A 19,239-nucleotide genomic window follows, 5' to 3' on the forward strand; every position below is an offset into this window, starting at 1 on the left:
CCAGGCTGTACTCTGTGCAAAACCAAGAGGAGGAACCTGGCAATGAAAGCAAAGACACAAGGAGAGTAGGCTGAGCTTCTAAATTCAACATTACATGAAGATCCAGATGAGATGGGGGTAAAAAAACCTTAAGATTCTTGAGCAATACAATGCTCCAATAATTTGAACAAAGTATGAGAAAATCTCTTAAGTATAAACATTCTTATATATAAATGCATGTCTCTGAATGTAAATGCATCATATATATCTTTCTAGCTCGAAAACCCCCACATTTGCTCCTCCAGACAGCCAGCCACCCTTTACCTTTGGACTTAGTGTACACAGGGAAAATCTGCAATTTAATTTCACATTCACTTCCAAATAGCAATCAGTTTAGGAGACTCTTTAATTGTTTACCATGTATGACCATGTGCAGAGTAATGTTTTTAAAACTGTACCTTTGGCATATACCTATTTCTTTAAAAAATTCTTCAGAGGAACTGAATATGAGCATTTAATTACCTTTTTTCAGATTTATTCATGGCATGCTTACATGTGAAAACTAGGATCTCATTAGTGCCTTGTCATACATACATGTAAAAGCAGGAGTTTCAAATATTTTAACTGCTAACTAATACTATTTCCAAAAGTCCTCTTTAATCTGCACATTCATAAAGTTCATGGAAACAAAACCTCTGCACATTTTGTAATCACACACAATACAGCTGAAAATATTTGAGTCTGCTTCCAAATTAATGAGAGCTCACAATCTAAATCCTGCTTTTACATCCTTTTATTCAGATTCTTCTCATCCTTTTAAAAACAATGAAAGAAACAGAAATCAAGAAGCTTTTACAGTACCTGTCCTCATGCGTTCAGACAAACTTCCAAGACTGGCAAACTTCTCTTGGTAAATAGTTTTGTAACCTCCAATGAAGGACAGGTAAGATTTTGGTGTGACAAAAGTCTGTCTCCTATATCGTTCAAAGTATTCAACGCATTTTTCAGCTACAATATCTTGAATTGTTCCCATGGTGTTAAAAACACTCTGTTTCACTTCATCTGTACACTCAATATGGTAAGAAGCTAGAAAATGCTGTGCAACTGCTATAAGAGCATCTTTAGGCCAGTGCTGGAACCAGTCTATGGTACAGCCTGAAATCAGACCTGGAAATCTGAGTGCACGAGTTCTGAATTTTTCCCCAACAGGAGAAAAACAAAGAACCACATGCAGGTTGTTCCGAACTCGAGCAAGGAAGTAATGATAAAGATTTTCACCAGTGGGACTAAGCCTTGGGTACTCCTTCTTCATTGCTGGAATCAGGTCTTGTGTGATTTCACCTATTTCATCCCGTGCAAAAAGATCTGAGACTTCACCTGAAGCCAAAACATTGTTCATGTACTCAAGAAAAGATTCATCTCTGACTTCATTGTCCGTGAATATAAAGACAACACCCTTTCCTATTTGACCTGCAGCGCGGTACAACATTTTCAGATCATCCAAAAGGTTGTTGGTGGAATACGTTCTGGAATAGAAAAGTGTTAAGGAAAGAGAGAACAAGAATTACAGATCACCTTAGGAGATATGTATCATCTGGATCAGCTTCCTTGAGGCAAGAAAAAAATCCAGATAAGAACTTAATACCATAGGTCCTGATAATATTTTTTAGGTTTCTGTTTCATAAACATTTTCCCAAAGTGAATGATCAGTGATATAAATCATGTGAAATGAGGTGGAGTCAACAAAATAATGTCCTGGGGAAAAGTAAGGTGAGAGCAATACTATATCTAAGGCATTTTTGATGCTGTTTTGTATCCCCATGGTTTGCAGATGTAAATTCTTTATTAGAAATAGGTTAATACAGCTGGATTAAGTTGTCAAGTAGGTTCTGATAACTGTAACCATTAGGTAAATACAGCTGGATTATCTTCTGAAGATATTGAGAGCAGGTTAAAGGAAATCATTAAGAGACAAAAGAGAATGAAACTGAGGGGTTTATTGCGTTATATGGTTTAACTAAAATCAAGCCCCAGAAATTATGTTTGAACATTATCACTTGGGCTGATCAGCTCTACTGCAAAAGGAGACCATGACTGGTTCTGTTGTTATGTGTCTTATAGCTGGTGCACACAGTAAGCAAGATTCAGATAAATCCACACAAATTCAACTACACATTTCAGATTGTGCAATATAAAATGACATAAAGTAATGTTAATAAAATGGCAGATTTTGTCCCAAGCCAACTAGAGCTGAAATTAGAAACTTCTTTTCTTTGTAACCAGTCTCTTATTTCCAAGAATCTCTTCAAAGCCATAAGTAATTTGTGCAATACACACATGACCCATTCTTCACATATTAAATATGCCACACAGGAAGTGTCCCAATTCTCTTTCAGCTCCATTTTATTTCTGCTCTATAAATACCCATAAAGCAAGTACTTCAGAGCTTGAAAAACTCTCCAGCTCTTCTTTGTATGTGTTGGCTACAGTAATTACAGTGATTTGTGGCATTCTGATAGGAACATAAGAATTTCTCTACTGAATCAGAATAGCAGTGTATCTGGTTTAATAATCTAACACCAGTTATGGGAAATTATACTTAGAGACAAAACATGACCCAGCATCCACTCTTCACTGCTAATTTCATTCTTCCTCCTTCCATATTCATTGTCATTATTAATATTTGTCTTATTAATCTTGGAAATCTAGGGATTCTGTTCTATCACTTTGGGTTTTTTCTTTTCCCCCTTGTTTTTGTTCTCAGTGTTCCTTTCTTCTGCTTCTGGGACACAGGAAGAGACTGTGATATGTCTTTCTTTATCTTTCCTTTAATCAGAAGCCTTATAACATTATTCATAGACCTGATATATCTCTCTAAAGAATACTTCTCAGCATTTTAAATAGTTTGCAAAGGAGAATACACTCTGCTGGTCTTTATTACTTAGCCCTGTAAACCCTATGACAAAAGAGACAAAGAAGGAAGGCAGTACTACTCCCTTTCACTTCAAATTTCCATAAATTACAGAATTCCAGCACTACAAAATATTAAGTCATTAACAGAAATTGTCATAACGCAGTTTGGCTGTATAAGACTGGAAATGTCATTTAGAATGAGGGATAAAATGTTTGAGAGGTTTGCATTTCTTTAAACTGATTGTGAGGAGTTCATTTCTATGGCAAATTAAGGAGCAAATGTCCATGCACACTGCATTGTATTACCTTGTTAAAGTAATCTGAAAGCTCTCGTGTCCAGCAATGTATGCTGCTAGTCTGGTCAGACTCTGCTTTCCAGATCCACCTACACCCACCAACAATGCATTTCCTTGTGGAGTACGAATTATCCGTGATATTTTAATCAAATGGACGATTGCATCCTGTGTATTGAGAGAAAAAGGGATGAAGAGACGCAAAAATGATGCATTGTATAATCCCCTAGAGGCATGTCACCGAGCAACTGCTGCCCAACAGCTAGATGGCTTCTCTGGAGCCTAAGACTCAGTCCTGTACTCCTCAAAATCAACAGGAGATTTCCCCCTGACTTCAGTGGGCAGCAGGGCTAGCCCAAGAGAAATGTCCTTGTATCAAGCTTGTATGAAATAATGTCATATGCACAGTTTGTCATCAGCAGGGCTGAGGGCATGCCCCTTAGGGGACAGAAGGAAAAGTAGAAAGGACTCCTCCAGCCTTTTAGCTGACCTATTTACATGCTCTCTATATGGACTGACAAAAGTAAAATACCAGTGCACTGTAGGCATTTCTCATTCAACTGCAGTTATTCTATCATGCCACCCAAACTAAAGTTGAAGAAAGCATTGTGCATCAAGACCTTTGACAAGGAGGTGACTTTCAGGAAAACAAGATGACATTCAGTCATTCACACGCACTGTATAAACAACCTAGTTGTTCTGAGCCATCTCCAAAATAATGTGATAGAAACTTACAAGACCTATGTATCACTAAGTGCAAAAGACCAGGCACTTTCTGTATTAATACAATTACAAGCATTAATACCTTGAAAAATACTAAATCCATCTTTGATCCTCTGACAGTTTCATTGTACTGTTGCATGAACATCTGTAATCTTTCAGCCAAGTAATCCAAAGATGGGATAGGCTCATAAATTTTAGGAGCCTTCAACTCTGCATCATCAGGCTCATCTCCAGCAGTGTCCGGGACATCACGCAAAAAATCCACAAAGTATAATTCCGTGCATTTATCTCCAAACACATCTTGACCATGTTCCTCAGAAACAATCTGCAACAATACATTAAGGATTGCATTAGTAATGAAATAGGTCATTGGCCTCTTTCTGTGGCAAATACTAAAATACTATTTGCTTACCTTCCTCATCATGTCTTCAAACCAGTCTTTATCACTTTGGCTGATGAACCTGTCTGCAATAACACGTCTGCACTCATGTTGGAATAAGGCTACCAAAACACTGATGCTCTGGCAGACATCAGAAGTAACTGTAAGTATTCCTTGCCAAATACGACTGAGGTCTCGTAAATTGAAGATGTAATGAAATTTAGCTGGAGTTGGTAACATCTACAAAATAACATCATGAGCTATATTCAAATAACTGCTAAATGAAAATATTTTCTACTTATTATTAACTGAAAGTGAATGTGGATATTTTCACAAACTTTGGTCTTGCATTAAAGCAGAAATACATGCTTGGCATTTAAGAGGCAACCATAAAATGAAGAAACTACAGTAGCAACAACCATCTCTTTAATTTCACATAGATTTAATTTGAGTTTCTTTTAATGTTTTGAGTCTCAGAAACATTGGAAGGGTAGCCAATGATGGCACTGAAGATCACAGTAAAAATGTCAATATTGCCTGTCCTGTGGTGTTGCTCCTGCTCCTTCTTCCAGATCATGTCTGCTATTTTCTTTTGTCATTTCCAAGAACATCTGAGGAAAGGTTCATGAGGGGAGGGGAAGGGAAGGGAAGGGAAGGGAAGGGAAGGGAAGGGAAGGGAAGGGAAGGGAAGGGAAGGGAAGGGAAGGGAAGGGAAGGGAAGGGAAGGGAAGGGAAGGGAAGGGAAGGGAAGGGAAGGGAAGGGAAGGGAAGGGAAGGGAAGGGAAGGGAAGGGAAGGGAAGGGAAGGGAAGGGAAGGGAAGGGAAGGGAAGGGAAGGGAAGGGAAGGGAAGGGAAGGGAAGGGAAGGGAAGGGAAGGGAAGGGAAGATTTGAGAAAACAGTATTTGGGAAAATACTTACAACCTAGTAAAAGCTACATTTTCCCTAGGAAAGGAAGTTAATTAGTGTTAATAAGCACCAGTTCTGTTGAATATATTGGCCAATAGTGACGAGTCAATAGTTCCACCAGAAGTTCCTCTATTTCTCTGTGTAAACCAAGTATAGTGAGTCGTTTCTGAAATCCTGACCAACCTTTTCTGCACAGGAATTTAACAAATCCCTATTTTTCCACCACTCTCCTCCACTTTTCTCAGAAGAAGAACAAATTTGACATACATTTCTATGCTGCAGTTTTGTTCTTTTCAAATTGCATTCTATACCTAATATTTTTTGTATCTCTCAAAGCAAAATTTGCTCAGAAATTGCAGTCAAATGTTTTTAACAGTCTGTTTAAAATGGAAAAAGTTAATATTTATAAATTATTAAATATCAGATTTTATTTCTTTCTAACTGATTCTCTCTCTGTCAAATTTGACTTTGTTCCTAAAATTCAGATCTTCAGAGCTTCTCACAATCCCAAACAGCTTTTACAGAAGATTCCTATCTAATTTTTAATTTCTGGTTCCTTGTGGTCTTAACATTTTCTCAGCTGGAAGATCTCTCAATCTTCCTATCAGCTATGTCTATTATGTTATATGTATATAATGTGATGCTTATATCAGCTACAGAAGACACTGCATTAGGATTTTCATCCATAACTTGGTGCTCAGAGCATCCAATTCAGAACAGAGACATCAGCCAGCAGTTACATCCACAGGTCACAGCTTCACAATATGAACTACAAACACACACATGACAGAACAACAGGTACAGTACAATAGATCTTCCAAGGCTTAATAGGTGTAATTTTACCTTTGCTTTTGTCATTTGCCAAACCTTTCGACTTGTAGATACTAATGCTGAAGCCAGTTTACATACTTCTGTGGGGAAATGTCGTTGTTCACAGAAATAGCCTTCAGCTATTGTTTGAAATATCTTATCAATAGAGGAAGTAGAAGGCAGTGTGCAGTTGAAGATGCTGAACTGGCGTTTCAGGCGCTGTGGGATGTCATTCCGACCTCCTCCGGGGTGAATCATAGCAGCTACAAATTGGATGTCAACCACATTTGTGAATTCCCCTGGCTTCTCCAAATTGTAGAAACCTTTCTGCTCCATCAGCTGCCTTACAATCTCATTGGTGATCTAAACATAACCAGAAACAAAAAAAAAAAAGGAATTGAGGAGTTAAATGTTTCTACGTTATGAACATGCAATGTGGCAACCAAGCACTCAGATGCAGCGCATTGGGTGCATGTAAGCTTCATGTGCTAGACAGTTGTGGACATGAAGTCAGATATTCAACTGAATTTGGATAGTTTCAATTTAAGAAAAGACATCACTTTCAATTTTCAATCCAGACTATATCTTCAGATTGATACAGGCATTCAGACAGTGACAAAGAACAGTTAATTTAGCACAATGTGTAGTCACATGTCCACTAGCACAGAGCCACTGAGTACAGAGCTACACTGGAAGCAGGGAAATTGCTTTTTCTCATCAGAATTTTTTTTTAATTTAAGTCATATTTTCAGAGTATAGGTCTATAAATAATCTTTATTCAATACCTCAAGACAGCTTGCTAGTCTTTAATGTCAACTGTGATCATAGAATTGTTTAAGTTGGAAAGGACCTTTTTATTATTGGGTCCAACCATTACATTATTACTGCCAAATCCACACAAAGCCACGTCCCCAGGAGCCAATCTACACCTCTCTTAAATACCTCCAGGGCTGGTGACTCCACCACTTCCCTGGGCAATCTGTTCCAGGGCTCAACAACAATTTTGGTGAAGAAATTTTTCCCTGATATCCCAACTAAAGCTCTCTTGGTACAACTGACCTCACTACAACTTCCTTTCAGGTAGTTGCAGAAAGCAATAAGATCTCTGAGCTTTCTTTACTCAAACCTCAACAACCCCAGTTTCTTCTTAAGTCTTGTTCTTTAGACTCACCACCAGCTTAGATTTCACATATTAGTAACTACAATTTAAAGTCAAGAGCAGATCAAAGAAAAATCTCTGAGTGTTGTTTGGATTAGCATGCTTCCTTTTCCAGGGTGGTTCTCAGGACCGCTACTTTGGAAATCCTACTAGCTTTGTATGCAAACAAAACAAAAGGCTTAAATACTACAGTGATTGAACCAAGTGGCTTGACACTGTCCTTGATCTTTTGGGACTGACAGCTTATTAGTCATGTCAAAAATTGGCTTGGGGAAATTGGTTTTAGTAAACATATTTGTTCTAACCCATGTTATGATACCTTTTTTCTAACCTATCCCATTTTTTCAACCCACAGATCAGTATCCCCATCAGCAACAATGGTAAGACCGCCAACTCCCACTTGTCAATATTCTCCTTTTACCTGATCACCCCATTCATTAATCAGAGGCATGTTGATGTCATCAATAAAAACAGTAATTTTCTTCCCTGCTGGAGGACCGTGTGTAGCACCCATTCTTTTGCCTATGTAACTTTCTATGCTCCTTTGGAACATATGTGGCAGAGTTGCAGAGGAAAAGTTTAGGCATTTGGTCAAGTGAACATCAGGATCATACTTGCTTGTGTAATTCTGCAAGATAAACCAGTTTTAAAAGCACATCAGTAACTCCAGGTGAACTAAGACAAAATGAGACAGATGCTCAGCAGCCCTGCAAACATCTCAGTCCTGCTATTAACTTCAAAGTCTGGAAAGACAGTTTATTTAAGATAAATACACCATCTGCAATTTGTAATATGAACAAATTTTCAGTTAATGTTTTGCATAAAATTTTTAAGTATTAAAATTCATAAGCTCTTAATAGACTTCACTAAGTATTACAACAAGTAGATGTATGCCAACTCAAGATGCAAATAAAGTTTGTATTAGCAATTGACAGGGTTTTTCTAAATTTAAGTTGTTAGTGATGATCTATTACAGAATACTGCAACAAACAAGAGAAAAACTAAATCCATTTTCATGTGTACACTACAAAGCCAAAACTCTTAAAACAAAAGCAGTATAAAGGAATAGCAGTGTAAAATTAAACCCAGCTACATCACATTTACAGATAGCTATCTTCTCTTAATGAAGAAAGTAATCCTTGAATTTTATGAATATGTACAATTCCCACAGCTGCTGAGGATGCCCCAAAGCAACAAAGTTCTAGTTTTCATATTTAGTGAGGCTTTATAATAAAAATGTGTAACCCTAGAATCACACCAAGGCTTATATATATATAGGGCAAGAGAGAGTGAGATGAGAGAGAAAGAGCATAGGAAATATTTTGCTCAGGAGAGGTCCTGAAGCTTAGAAATAGCACTAAAAAGTCCATAATTTCCAACATAATTTCTTTTTAAAGATTTGATTCTTCTGCAATGATGATGATGTTGAATATAATTTAAATTCTTATCTGTATAAGAGGGTTGACTAGAAATGTTCCCATTTTGGTACCTCAGAAAAATAAACCTATATATCCTTGGTGATGAAGTGCTCTAAGAACTCCAGTGAGACATACACTCTGTGTGACAACAGAAAGGAAGATACAGCTAGATGCCCTCAAAATATTTTGATGAATGTTGTTAATTTTGTTGATACAGTGATAGCAGTTTAAGAAAAGGTGCCCTTCAGAAAGAGGTTTTTTTCAGACCTCACATAAATGACAACCCACACGCGCAGTGTATATGTAACTGCCCTGTCTTGGGTGTGTACTCTTCACAGCTGAGGGGCTGGTGCAGGTCAGTGCTCAGCCAGGTCCTGCCACCTCCAGCAGACCCACTGGAGACACTCAGCCTGTGTCAGGAAAGGTAAAATGCTGCCTGGCAGTCCAAAGAGACGTGTAAAAACTGTGAGAAAGTCAGCCCTGCAGGCACCAAAGTGAGAGCAGAAAGAAGGGCAGGAGGTGCTCCAGCACAGATTCCCCTGCAGCCTGTGATGCAGACCATGGTGAAGCAGGTTGTCTCCCTGCATTCCATGGAGGTTCACAGTGGAACAGAGATTGACCTACAGCCCATGGAGGACCTCACACTGGAGTAGATGGACGCTCAGAGGAGGGTGTGTCCCCATGGGAAGCCCATGCTGGAGCTCCTGGCAGGACCTGCAGACCCACGGAAAGTGAAGCCCACACTGGAGCAGGTTTGCTGGCAGGACCTGTGACACCATGAAGAACTCCGTGGTGGAACAGTTCATGAAGATCTGCAGCCCTGGTAAGATCTATATCCCATGTGGGAGGAGGGAGCAAAATGAGGAGGAAGGCAGTGTGGAGCTGTTATTGACTGTCCACAGCCCCCCTTTCTCATCCCCCTGCACTGCTGGCCAGGGAGGAGGTAGAGGAGTTGGGGATGAGGGACTAAAGGTGAGCCTGAGAAGAAGAGAGAAGAGTGTCTCAGTATTTGTTTTTCACCATCCAATTCTGTTTTTAATTAGAAAAAATTTTAAAAGTGTTCACCAAGTCAAATGTTTTTCCCATGGCAGTAACTGTTGAGTTGAGGATCTCCCTATATTCACCTCCAGCCTTGTGCTGTTGAGGAAGGGGAGGCAATCAGCAGCTGGGTAAGGGTCTTGCAGCTGGCCAAGGCCAGCAAACTGCAACTATGAATTCTCAACCATTCAAAGAATACATTTGTGTTTTATCATTATGGCATTTCAGAATGTTTGCATGGTAACAGTAATATTGCACAGTACAGAAATGAGAACTATCTTTGAAAAAGAAGAGGGTATTGAATAGGATTATTTTTGTCAGTTAAAATGTCAGAGAATTTTCAACTGTCCTTTACCAGTTTAATATTATGTTTTAAAATCTCTTGCAATTCATGAATTAATAATACAGAGAATAAAGGTCTTCAATTAACATTCCATTTTAAGTTCTTTATTTTGATTCATACTAATGCTTTACTCAACACCAAGATTATTCAGATTACTACCTGAAGTATTCTATATTAAGATTCTTTTACTTTTTCATTCAATCAACTGTTTATATCTGGATATATTCCACAAGGTGTAGTAAAACAAAATTCTACAGAAGATGAAAGCAGAAGGGGAACAGTTGTGAAGGCAGTTAACACTCACTCCTAACCTTACATGAGATCAAATATCTGCTACTCTGCTCTATAACATAGACTCAGCGTAAGCAACTCCCAAGAATCAGTTTCAATTATTTTTAGGGACAGGAATGGCAGCTGAAGGCTGGAGGTTGCCAGTATCTGGACAAAATCCAGGATGCAGAATATCAAGACCACCACCCAGACCCCGCCTCTTCACTCTGCTAAAATAGTTCTCAGCTGGTGCCAGGAGCAGAAGCTGGCATGACACTGGCATGCCTGTTGGCATTGACAGCTATGCTGAAAAAATAGCATTAATGGCTGCTGGCACAGGTACAACTCTCTCTCTGTCAGGGCTCAGAGAGCACATGGCCGGGGCACACAAAATGGCTCCAGATTTTAAGAAAGCCAAAGGTCAATTTAGGCTGGTGTTTTTCAGCTATTTTCCATTTCAAGAGCTCTGCAAATCCTCCAGTGGAGATACAGCTGCCTATATAACCAATTCAGCTCTTCCAACAGTAGATCAGTTTTATTTAGCTGTCTCTCATTGATCAAAGAAGCCACGCATTCCCCTGAAAAACACAGAAACCCTGCTGAAAAACATTGTGCTTCCACTTTTTAAAATAAGGGATGCCAAGTTTGGTATGACATCTGGGTTTGTTCAGCCTTTTGATTCTTGACTTTTCTGTATTAAGTTATTAAATTTTTTGTGTCATATGATTGACCCGCACCATTTTATAATACATAAAGCATGGATTTGTTAATTTAATAGCAATCCTGTTATTTCCTTCTAGAGAAAGAACATGTCATTTTCAGTGAAGAAATTGAGAGAGCAGAAAACAGACAATAAATTTACCCTCTGAAAACCATCCTTACTAAAGAAAGATGTTCTTTCTCTCTCTTCTGTTTGGCTTTTGAAGAAAGGCTGTGCAACAAGGGTGTACGAAAGATCAGTTCACACATGGCACCACCAACAAAGCACAGGAAAATAAAAAATCCTTCAAGAATCAACATTTTCTTAGCAAAATTTTCCATTAGACTACTCAAAAGAAAAGAAAGGAAAGAGGATTTATCATCTGACCTTGTGGCCACAGTTAGCAAAGTTTAAAAGAAACCTTTATACTAAAGTGTAGAAACTTGGGGTTTTTTGCCTGTAGTCCATGTGAGTACTGGCAAAATGCCTCAGCAGGAATGCCAGTATGTACCCTGAAGGAAAATCAAACTATCCTTAACTTCAGCTTAACATTTGTGCCAATACCAACTACTGCAATGTTATTGTTCTAATATATTACATATGTTTTTCTGTTCCCCTTACCTTAATCATAACAGTTTTTGCTGTTCCTTGTTCCCCAATTAGCAAAACAGCTTTTCCTTGCCTCATGATAGTGTGCATTAGAAAGTCTGTTCGGACACTGTCTATGTTTGGAACTAGAATGGAAGTATATTCTGGTACTGAATCTTTAGGATAAATATATTCAGGGACCTGCGTAAGAAAGACATGCAAAAAGTTTGAGAAATCCTACCTGCCCACACAATCACTTTGCATCAGAACACAAAATCAAATGCACTTTATAAAATTTACATCAGCAAAACTTTTCCTCCGAAAAGCCAAGTATCCTTTCATAACCAATCAATTTGTCATACTTTTCTAAAATGGTGTTAGACTAGCAGGATATTTTCATTCCTCCAGTGCCTGATAAAAGCTTTTCCTTGCTGGAATTTCATAAAGAGTAAGGTGATAGACAGTATACAGTTAAGATCACTTATGTTTCACTTCCAAAGCTATTTCAAATGCATGTTTCTGTTCTTTACTGAATATATTTATGGGGAAAAGAAAAATATCAGTCAAAAAAAGAAGCTCCTGAGAATTTGGTAGGGTTAATCGTCCTAACCAAATTATGTAGAGTTGGAAGTAAAATGTCTCTTACCAAATACATATTGTGTACCCATTAAGAAAGCTTAACATGTTGCAGCATACAAACCTTCTTTGACCAGTGCTCCCACTGTCCACAGGCATTGATAACAAATTCAAACATGGTTTCCTCTCCATTCACAGCTGGAAGCTCTTTCACTGCAGAGTGCTTCCGTAGGAACAGCTCCATTTTCAGCTTGTCATCTGGCTCCAGAAGGGCTCCAGCTGACCACATCACAGCGAAAACAAACAAGCGAGCAATATGCTCCTCACTGAGCTGCTTCTCGTCTCGGCCAGACAGCAAACCCTGCAAAGTGGATGCAATATAGAACTGCTGCCCTCCCAGAGCAAATCACAAAATCAGAGAGAGAAAAACAGATGCCATATCTACCTGCAGGAGGTCAATAGCTTGCTTGATGTACATACATTCTAAAATCGACATTTTGGGTGTCACAGCAGAGAAAACAAAATCCATCACATCCTGGGAAGAAAAGAAAATTATTTAATGATTCTCTTTACCAGTTTCAATGGCATGATTTATTCTTAGATGAGATCAAGTCTTTATTTTGAAATATATTCTAAACTTTATTTCCAAACAACAACTTTCCCCATTTCTGGGTTTATAAATATTCAGACTTTGACCATGATATTTTCTAACAATAGCATATTCGAAAAATAACTTTGATGTACCAGAGTCAGCAGAGCTACTTGTATAAGCTCCACAGAGTAATTTCCTGAAGAGCAATTTGAAGAATGCTGTTCAGTTACTTCAGGGATCTGCCTGCCATTTGTGCTCTCCACTAGAGATTTTAATCTACCACTGATATTTTTGTAGTAGGAAGATAAAAGCACTGATGATATATATATATATAATGCACAAGCTTGCCACTATAAATTTCTATCTGCCTCATCTGTTCTGACTGCACCATACTGTACCAGTCCCTCTTGAAATCAATACTCTCGTTTTCCTGTAGAATCCTGGCAAGGTCCAAAAAGAATTTTTGAATTGATTTTAATGAAAGTTGGACTTTCCTCAGGTTTCTTCATAGTGTTGGCTATCATGTCTGCCTTTGCCAAGTGTTTTGCAACATCTTGAGCACAGTTTCAAATTGATGTAAAGTCCTCTCTGAGATTTGCAGTGCAAAATTTTTAAATATCAATTGCCATCCAATAGTACAGACTGATGTAAATTATAACCTACTTCCACCTTCATTCAACAATCTGTAATATAATACTCTCCCTGTGGTTTCTATTTGCTCTCTTAATCTTTGGAAATCAACACTACCCACTCATTCTGGGAAGTGAAAGTATAACAGGGATACTATGGGAGATAGTAATTTTGGAGGAATTCCATTTGTAGATGTTATGTTGTGTCAGGGAGAAGGCCAAGACAAAGAAAACATTCAATTGCCCAAAGACATAAACAATTTACTTACTTTTTAGAAAAATCACTGAGCTGTTTACCCACATGCTCACCAGCTTTGTTTCACTTCTCAGTTTAATTTTTGCCACTGAAGCTCTCCAAGTGCCCTACGCTGATATTTATTGTCACAGAGAATGAATCAATATTTTTACCCATCCTCCTGAGTTCCATCCCACTGGAATACCACACACACACACTAAAAATATATATAGTGATCAAAAACTATATATAAATAAATCACTTTAAGTGATTATCATAAATATCACTTAGGCACCTTAATCTAGAGTAGATAAGTGGTCTAAGAAGACAACCTGAGTGTTGGTATATACAGAATTATGGAATAGGTAGGGTTGCAAGGAACCTTAGAGGTCATCTACTTCCTTCATCCCACTATGGGCAGGGATGTCACCCACTCTATCAAGTTGCTTCTTTTGTTATTTCTTGCTGACTAGCACAAGTGCCTCCATCTCTGTGTGCTGCCTTTTTGTGGCTTTCCCTCAAAAATGCCTGGCCCATCCCCAGTGGTGCATGGGGTGCTCAGCTGAGTAACCGAGGGTGTTATGCGTGCCACAGGGGAGTGCCCACTAGCACTGTGGGAAATTCAAATTTAACACTTTTAGAGTTTGGAGCTAAATCTCACTGAGATTCAGCTTCTTCATCTGTAAAATAGACCAGATGTCTCATAGGGCACTGTAAATTGTTTAATAATTGATTCGAAACACACAGAGTAAAGATATTTCATGCGTCAAAGTATTCTGTACTATCAAGAGCCCAATTTTCACCAGAACTAGTTTTATGGTACTTATGATTCCAATGAGAATTCTGTAGTTTATGAAGGATTTTTTAATGTCTTCTTTTTCTTTGAGTTTATGGGGAAAAAAACATATATGCTAGTATATTATTACTACTACAATTTTTAAAACAATACATGGCTGAAAAAAGGATGCAGGATTAACACAGAAATTTGCATCAATTGTTTGGACAGGGGGATGGGAAAAATTAATTGGGTCATGACAAATACAAAGAAATTTTTAAGAATTTGGATCAGCAATTTGCTATCCCTTACGAGGCTGGAAAATGAAGTCAGATGCTAAAAGTTTATATGAAAGAATGATCCTTTTGCACAGAGTACAATCACTATAGAATGAACTACAATGAACAACAGAATGAATCAATGAACTACAGAATACTCTTCAGGACAGGAAGTTGGTAACATATTCAAAGGGTTTAGACAAGCGAAAGAACAACTCAGTAATAGAAAGTTATTAATACTTGTAATATTAATTTTAACATCAGCATTTAAATATTAAAGGTAAGAAAATCTTTGGATTATATATTCAGCTCTATGCTCCAGGCACAGTAGCAGCCTTTACACAAATTGGATTAGTGTGAGATTTACTGTAGAGGAAGAAAATTAGTCACATCTGAAAATTAAGTTGCTATTACTTTTTTTTTTTCATTTAAACAATACCTGGACATGCTGAAACTTATGTTATTCACTTAACAACCATCACTGGTTTGAATTTCACAATTTGCAGACAATCTCAATAGCACCACTTGGGTAACTATTTTAATTATTTCAGTTCTTTGAAACTCTCTCAGATAATTATTTCCATCAGCTAAGCAATTCTGTTGCTTACGGGTAGCAGCATCATTCACAGACCAGGAATTGGCAATGGAGATTCTAAATTTAAGAGAGACTTTTTTTAGGGATGAGAGTTTATTTGAAATTTCTGCAAACCCAGGAAATGCTGCTGAAACGAAAGAATTGAGAAAGGGAGGGAGAGTCCAACCCCTCAATCACTGTTCTAAACAAAATCCTGTGGAAATAGAAAGCATTCTAACATCATCTTAAATTTAAATAAGGTTGGGTTTAGGGGTTTGGTTTTGGTTTTGGACTTTTTTATTTTGTATTTTGATTTGTTGGGGTTTTTTAACACATAAAAAGTGGCGACTTACAGTGCCATTTATAATATACATCAAAAGAATAAATACACTCTTTCCACTGATTCACAACTATTATTTTCTGCTCTTTTCTCCTCCATTACTGCTACCTGCTGTACCTTTATTGAAAATTACTTTATCCAACACGAAGACTTTCAGTGACAAATAACAAGAATGTTTTGTAAGCAAATTGGAATTATTATAGCTTTTGTCTTACATATATTTTACATTTATTTTAGTTGAGTTTAGATTAAATTCAGAAAGTCTCTATATGTCTGCTTAAGACTGAGTCTCCTTGGTTACTATATTTCCATTTATACTCTAATCTTCATATTCTTTGAAAAATCAGATCTTTGTAAGATGTTTATATCCATGTTTTTCTTAATACTAGCATTAAAGCCACCAAGGTCGATATCTGGGGTTTGACTACCACTGTTGATGAATCTTATTTCAAAAATTTTCTTTTTGAATTTTTATCCTTTTTTTTGTGGCAGAAAATAATAACTATAAAAAGAGCCATGTGAACACAAAAGTAGTGTTGCTCTCATCTGTAAAATCACTTTTATTGCCTCTATTATTTGAGAAGCAAAGACAGCACATTAAAAGTGAAAGAAAACTGCCAGCATGACAGCTTTCATTTACATTTTGATAGCTGTAAATGCAGCCTTCAGCACTGAACTAACTTCATATTTCACTGCATTTTCATTTCTTAATCTAATAAAATACATATTTTTCTGGACTTTATTGTTATTGCTTCAGGCTTGGGCATTTTAAGTGTTGTTGTTATGTTTTCAGAGCAAGTTGTAGCATAAAATATAAATAGAATTGTGGCAAAGAAGCAGTAAATTGACCCACATATACATTACTTTGGAAGCATATTTTAAAACTCATTATCAGAATTGTTTCTCTTGCTGCTGCAGTAAATACTATGTCATATCATTAAGTTTTGGAGGTAGAACAAAATGAATAGCTTGTTAAACATTAGTTTTAAAGTAAATGTGCACTGAAATGAAAACTAGAATCTTAAAAGATATTTGTTAACATTCAGGGCATTCTAATACTATATCAATCATTGCTTTTACCATCATCTATAAAAAGCTTTCTGAAATGTCACTCAAAGTTCATTAAAACCTGCATTTTTAAAATGCAAGAGCAATGAAAAATATTACAGGAGAAACCCCTGTGAAATCCAACACCAATTACATGAGTAAACAGGCAGGAGCAAGCTGATGGAAAACAAAGGTATGTTGGAAGTTGCATTTATTTTACAGATATCAAGGAAATCAGAAGATAACTGTGAAAGGTTGCAAAGACATAACTATTTCTTTAAAAACATTCAAAAGCAAAAATAAATATTTCAATATGATGGAAGTATACTACTGAGATTATGCTTTTATACCCACTATTGAGTGCAACCATCCATAATATTGCTGGAACCTTTCTAATGATTCAGTAAGGTAAGGCCAAACAGAGGGAGAAAAGCATTTAGGATTCTTTGACTAAATTGTGTTCAATCTACTGATTGAACACAATTTAGTCCAAAAATGTATCAAAGTGATGCAGTTTCAAAAATTTCCATTGGAACAGGAACATGGATAATAAAATCAGAAGACACAACTATAGTCAGAACTTCAGAATGATAGTCAGAGCTTCAGAGCACAGAACTATCCTGGATTAATTATAGAATGTCTTTTAAAAAATAATAATGGATCAAATGCATTCCTGTTGCACTAGAGTGTAACAATTTCTTTCTGAATTTGCTTCTTTATATTTAGAACAAAATGAGAACTTTACCCATTTCCTTTGTGCACATAACAATATTTAAAATTGCAGTATTAAAATTACAAGCAAAAAGAGTATCTGTTTTGCCAACAGGTAATACAAAATAATCACAGGTTTAACAATTCATTGCCAACTCTTGTATGCAGACAAAACAAAACATTCAGATTATTCATATGTTATAGCTTCAGTCATTTACTAATTATAGAGATAATTTTCTTTCTTTTTTAACCCTTCATCTTTAGTTTATTACATTAAAAAAGAAATTTAAATAACTGAACAAGCACTTGGGAAGGAGCATGGCTTCATTAAAAAAAAAAGAATTAAAAAAATCAATTTTTTTTCTGAAGTATTCAATTGATTACCTGAAATACAGCATTAAAGCAATTCCATAGGACATTGGAGTATGTGACTGGCAGTGTCTGCAGCCAAGCCCTTAAAATAGGCTTCCAGTCTAACACTGAAGAACTCATGAAGACCATCCCATTACGAGAAACCGTTGCAGGGGAAGCATTGTCAATGTTGTGAGGTTCAAAAATAATCTTGCAATTGGGGGACATCGGAATGCGATCTCCATTGGCCAAAGTAAGAGTCTTATTATCATCCAGAACAGAGTTCAGGTTTTCAATCCATATTGCATCAACAGGTCCATCCAAAACTATCCAGATATGCTCCCCCTTAAAAAAAAAAAAAGGAGAGAGACATTCGACTTTACCTACATTGACCAAAAATACATTCATGTAATATCAGAAAATGTACTCTCAGATATAAATAATGTCATAATTTGGTGCTCAGCAAAAAAGCAATATAAAAATTCAATTTTTGTAATTTGCTCAGTGATTTTAATTCTTCTTTTGTTATGTTGTGTCACACTAGAAAGGATATTAAGAAACACCAACAAAAATGAATTTGTGCTGTACTAAGCCAAAAGTTGCATCTTTCTTCTACAAAAGTACATCAGCCTATTACTGCAACCTGATGAGGTCTTCAGGGTGAGAGAAGTGGACGAGAATCTTGGTTGATGATCAGAAGGCTGGATTTATTGATATATGATATATAATACATTATTAATATACTAAAAAGAATAGAGAGAAGTTGCAGATGCTGCTAAGCTAAGAATAGCATAGAAAAGAATGAATAACAAAGTTCTGTGTCCAGCAGAAAGCAAGGACAAACTCTCCTGTGAGTGGTCAGCAAATCCAAACACTCACAGAAGCCCAATCACCGCTGCACCTGTTACATTCCACACCAGCTGATAACAATTGTTTACATTCTTCTTCTGGGGCCTCAGCTTCCCAGAAGATGAACAAATCACAAAGAAAGGATTTCTATGAAAAAATGTCTGCGACATCAGCCAACTCAGCATCCATCAAGACAAATGAAAACATTTCCCATTAAATGCAGTCATAAACACAGGCACAAAGTCAGTCCCTTTGAGATGTTACTCAAGCATTTCATGTAAGCTATCCCATTTTCCAAGCCAGTTCAGGGTAGCTGTTTAGTAGATGTGAGTGTAATTATGATTTCATGAAACATGATCTGCAGGTTTGATAGGAGAATTGGGAAATGTCTGCATCAGTTTCTTACCAAAGCCTTACATTTTGATACAACTAGTGAAATAAAGTGGGAATGACTTGAAACCAGACAGGAGAAAAGACTTTTCTGCCCTCACATCAAAACATGAACATACCTTGGTTTTGTGTCTGGACTGCTTACAGAAGGAAGCAAACCACCTAAAATCTTTTCTAAATTAATTCTGGAACCTGAAATGCTTGTGAAACCTAGTGCTATCTGGGATATGTATGTAATTCTGACTCTTGTGCACATTGAGCTCATCAGACACAAAGCAAAATTAACACTGCATATTCCCATTTGATTTTATAATGGAAGACCTTTCAGATAAATGACAGGTAATGACACCTTATGGAAACAGTATTAAATGT

The 19,239-nt window shown here is 37.0% G+C and overlaps 1 protein-coding gene across 1 annotated transcript in view; it reads right to left on the reverse strand.

The window, feature by feature from the left end:
* LOC134422457 (dynein axonemal heavy chain 5-like) overlaps positions 1-19,239 on the reverse strand; it is a 150,367-nt gene that overhangs the window by 64,185 nt on the left and 66,943 nt on the right. The window contains exons 47-56 of the mRNA XM_063164536.1: positions 17,662-17,973; positions 12,542-12,631; positions 12,221-12,457; positions 11,554-11,721; positions 7,585-7,791; positions 6,038-6,367; positions 4,321-4,527; positions 3,991-4,233; positions 3,199-3,353; positions 841-1,505 (exon numbers count right to left, since the gene is read on the reverse strand). Coding sequence (XP_063020606.1) covers positions 841-1,505; positions 3,199-3,353; positions 3,991-4,233; positions 4,321-4,527; positions 6,038-6,367; positions 7,585-7,791; positions 11,554-11,721; positions 12,221-12,457; positions 12,542-12,631; positions 17,662-17,973 — 2,614 coding nt within the window. The remainder of the gene's footprint in view (positions 1-840; positions 1,506-3,198; positions 3,354-3,990; positions 4,234-4,320; positions 4,528-6,037; positions 6,368-7,584; positions 7,792-11,553; positions 11,722-12,220; positions 12,458-12,541; positions 12,632-17,661; positions 17,974-19,239) is intronic.

The sequence above is a fragment of the Melospiza melodia genome, chromosome 1, assembly GCF_035770615.1.
Source record: "Melospiza melodia melodia isolate bMelMel2 chromosome 1, bMelMel2.pri, whole genome shotgun sequence".
NCBI lineage: Eukaryota > Metazoa > Chordata > Aves > Passeriformes > Passerellidae > Melospiza > Melospiza melodia.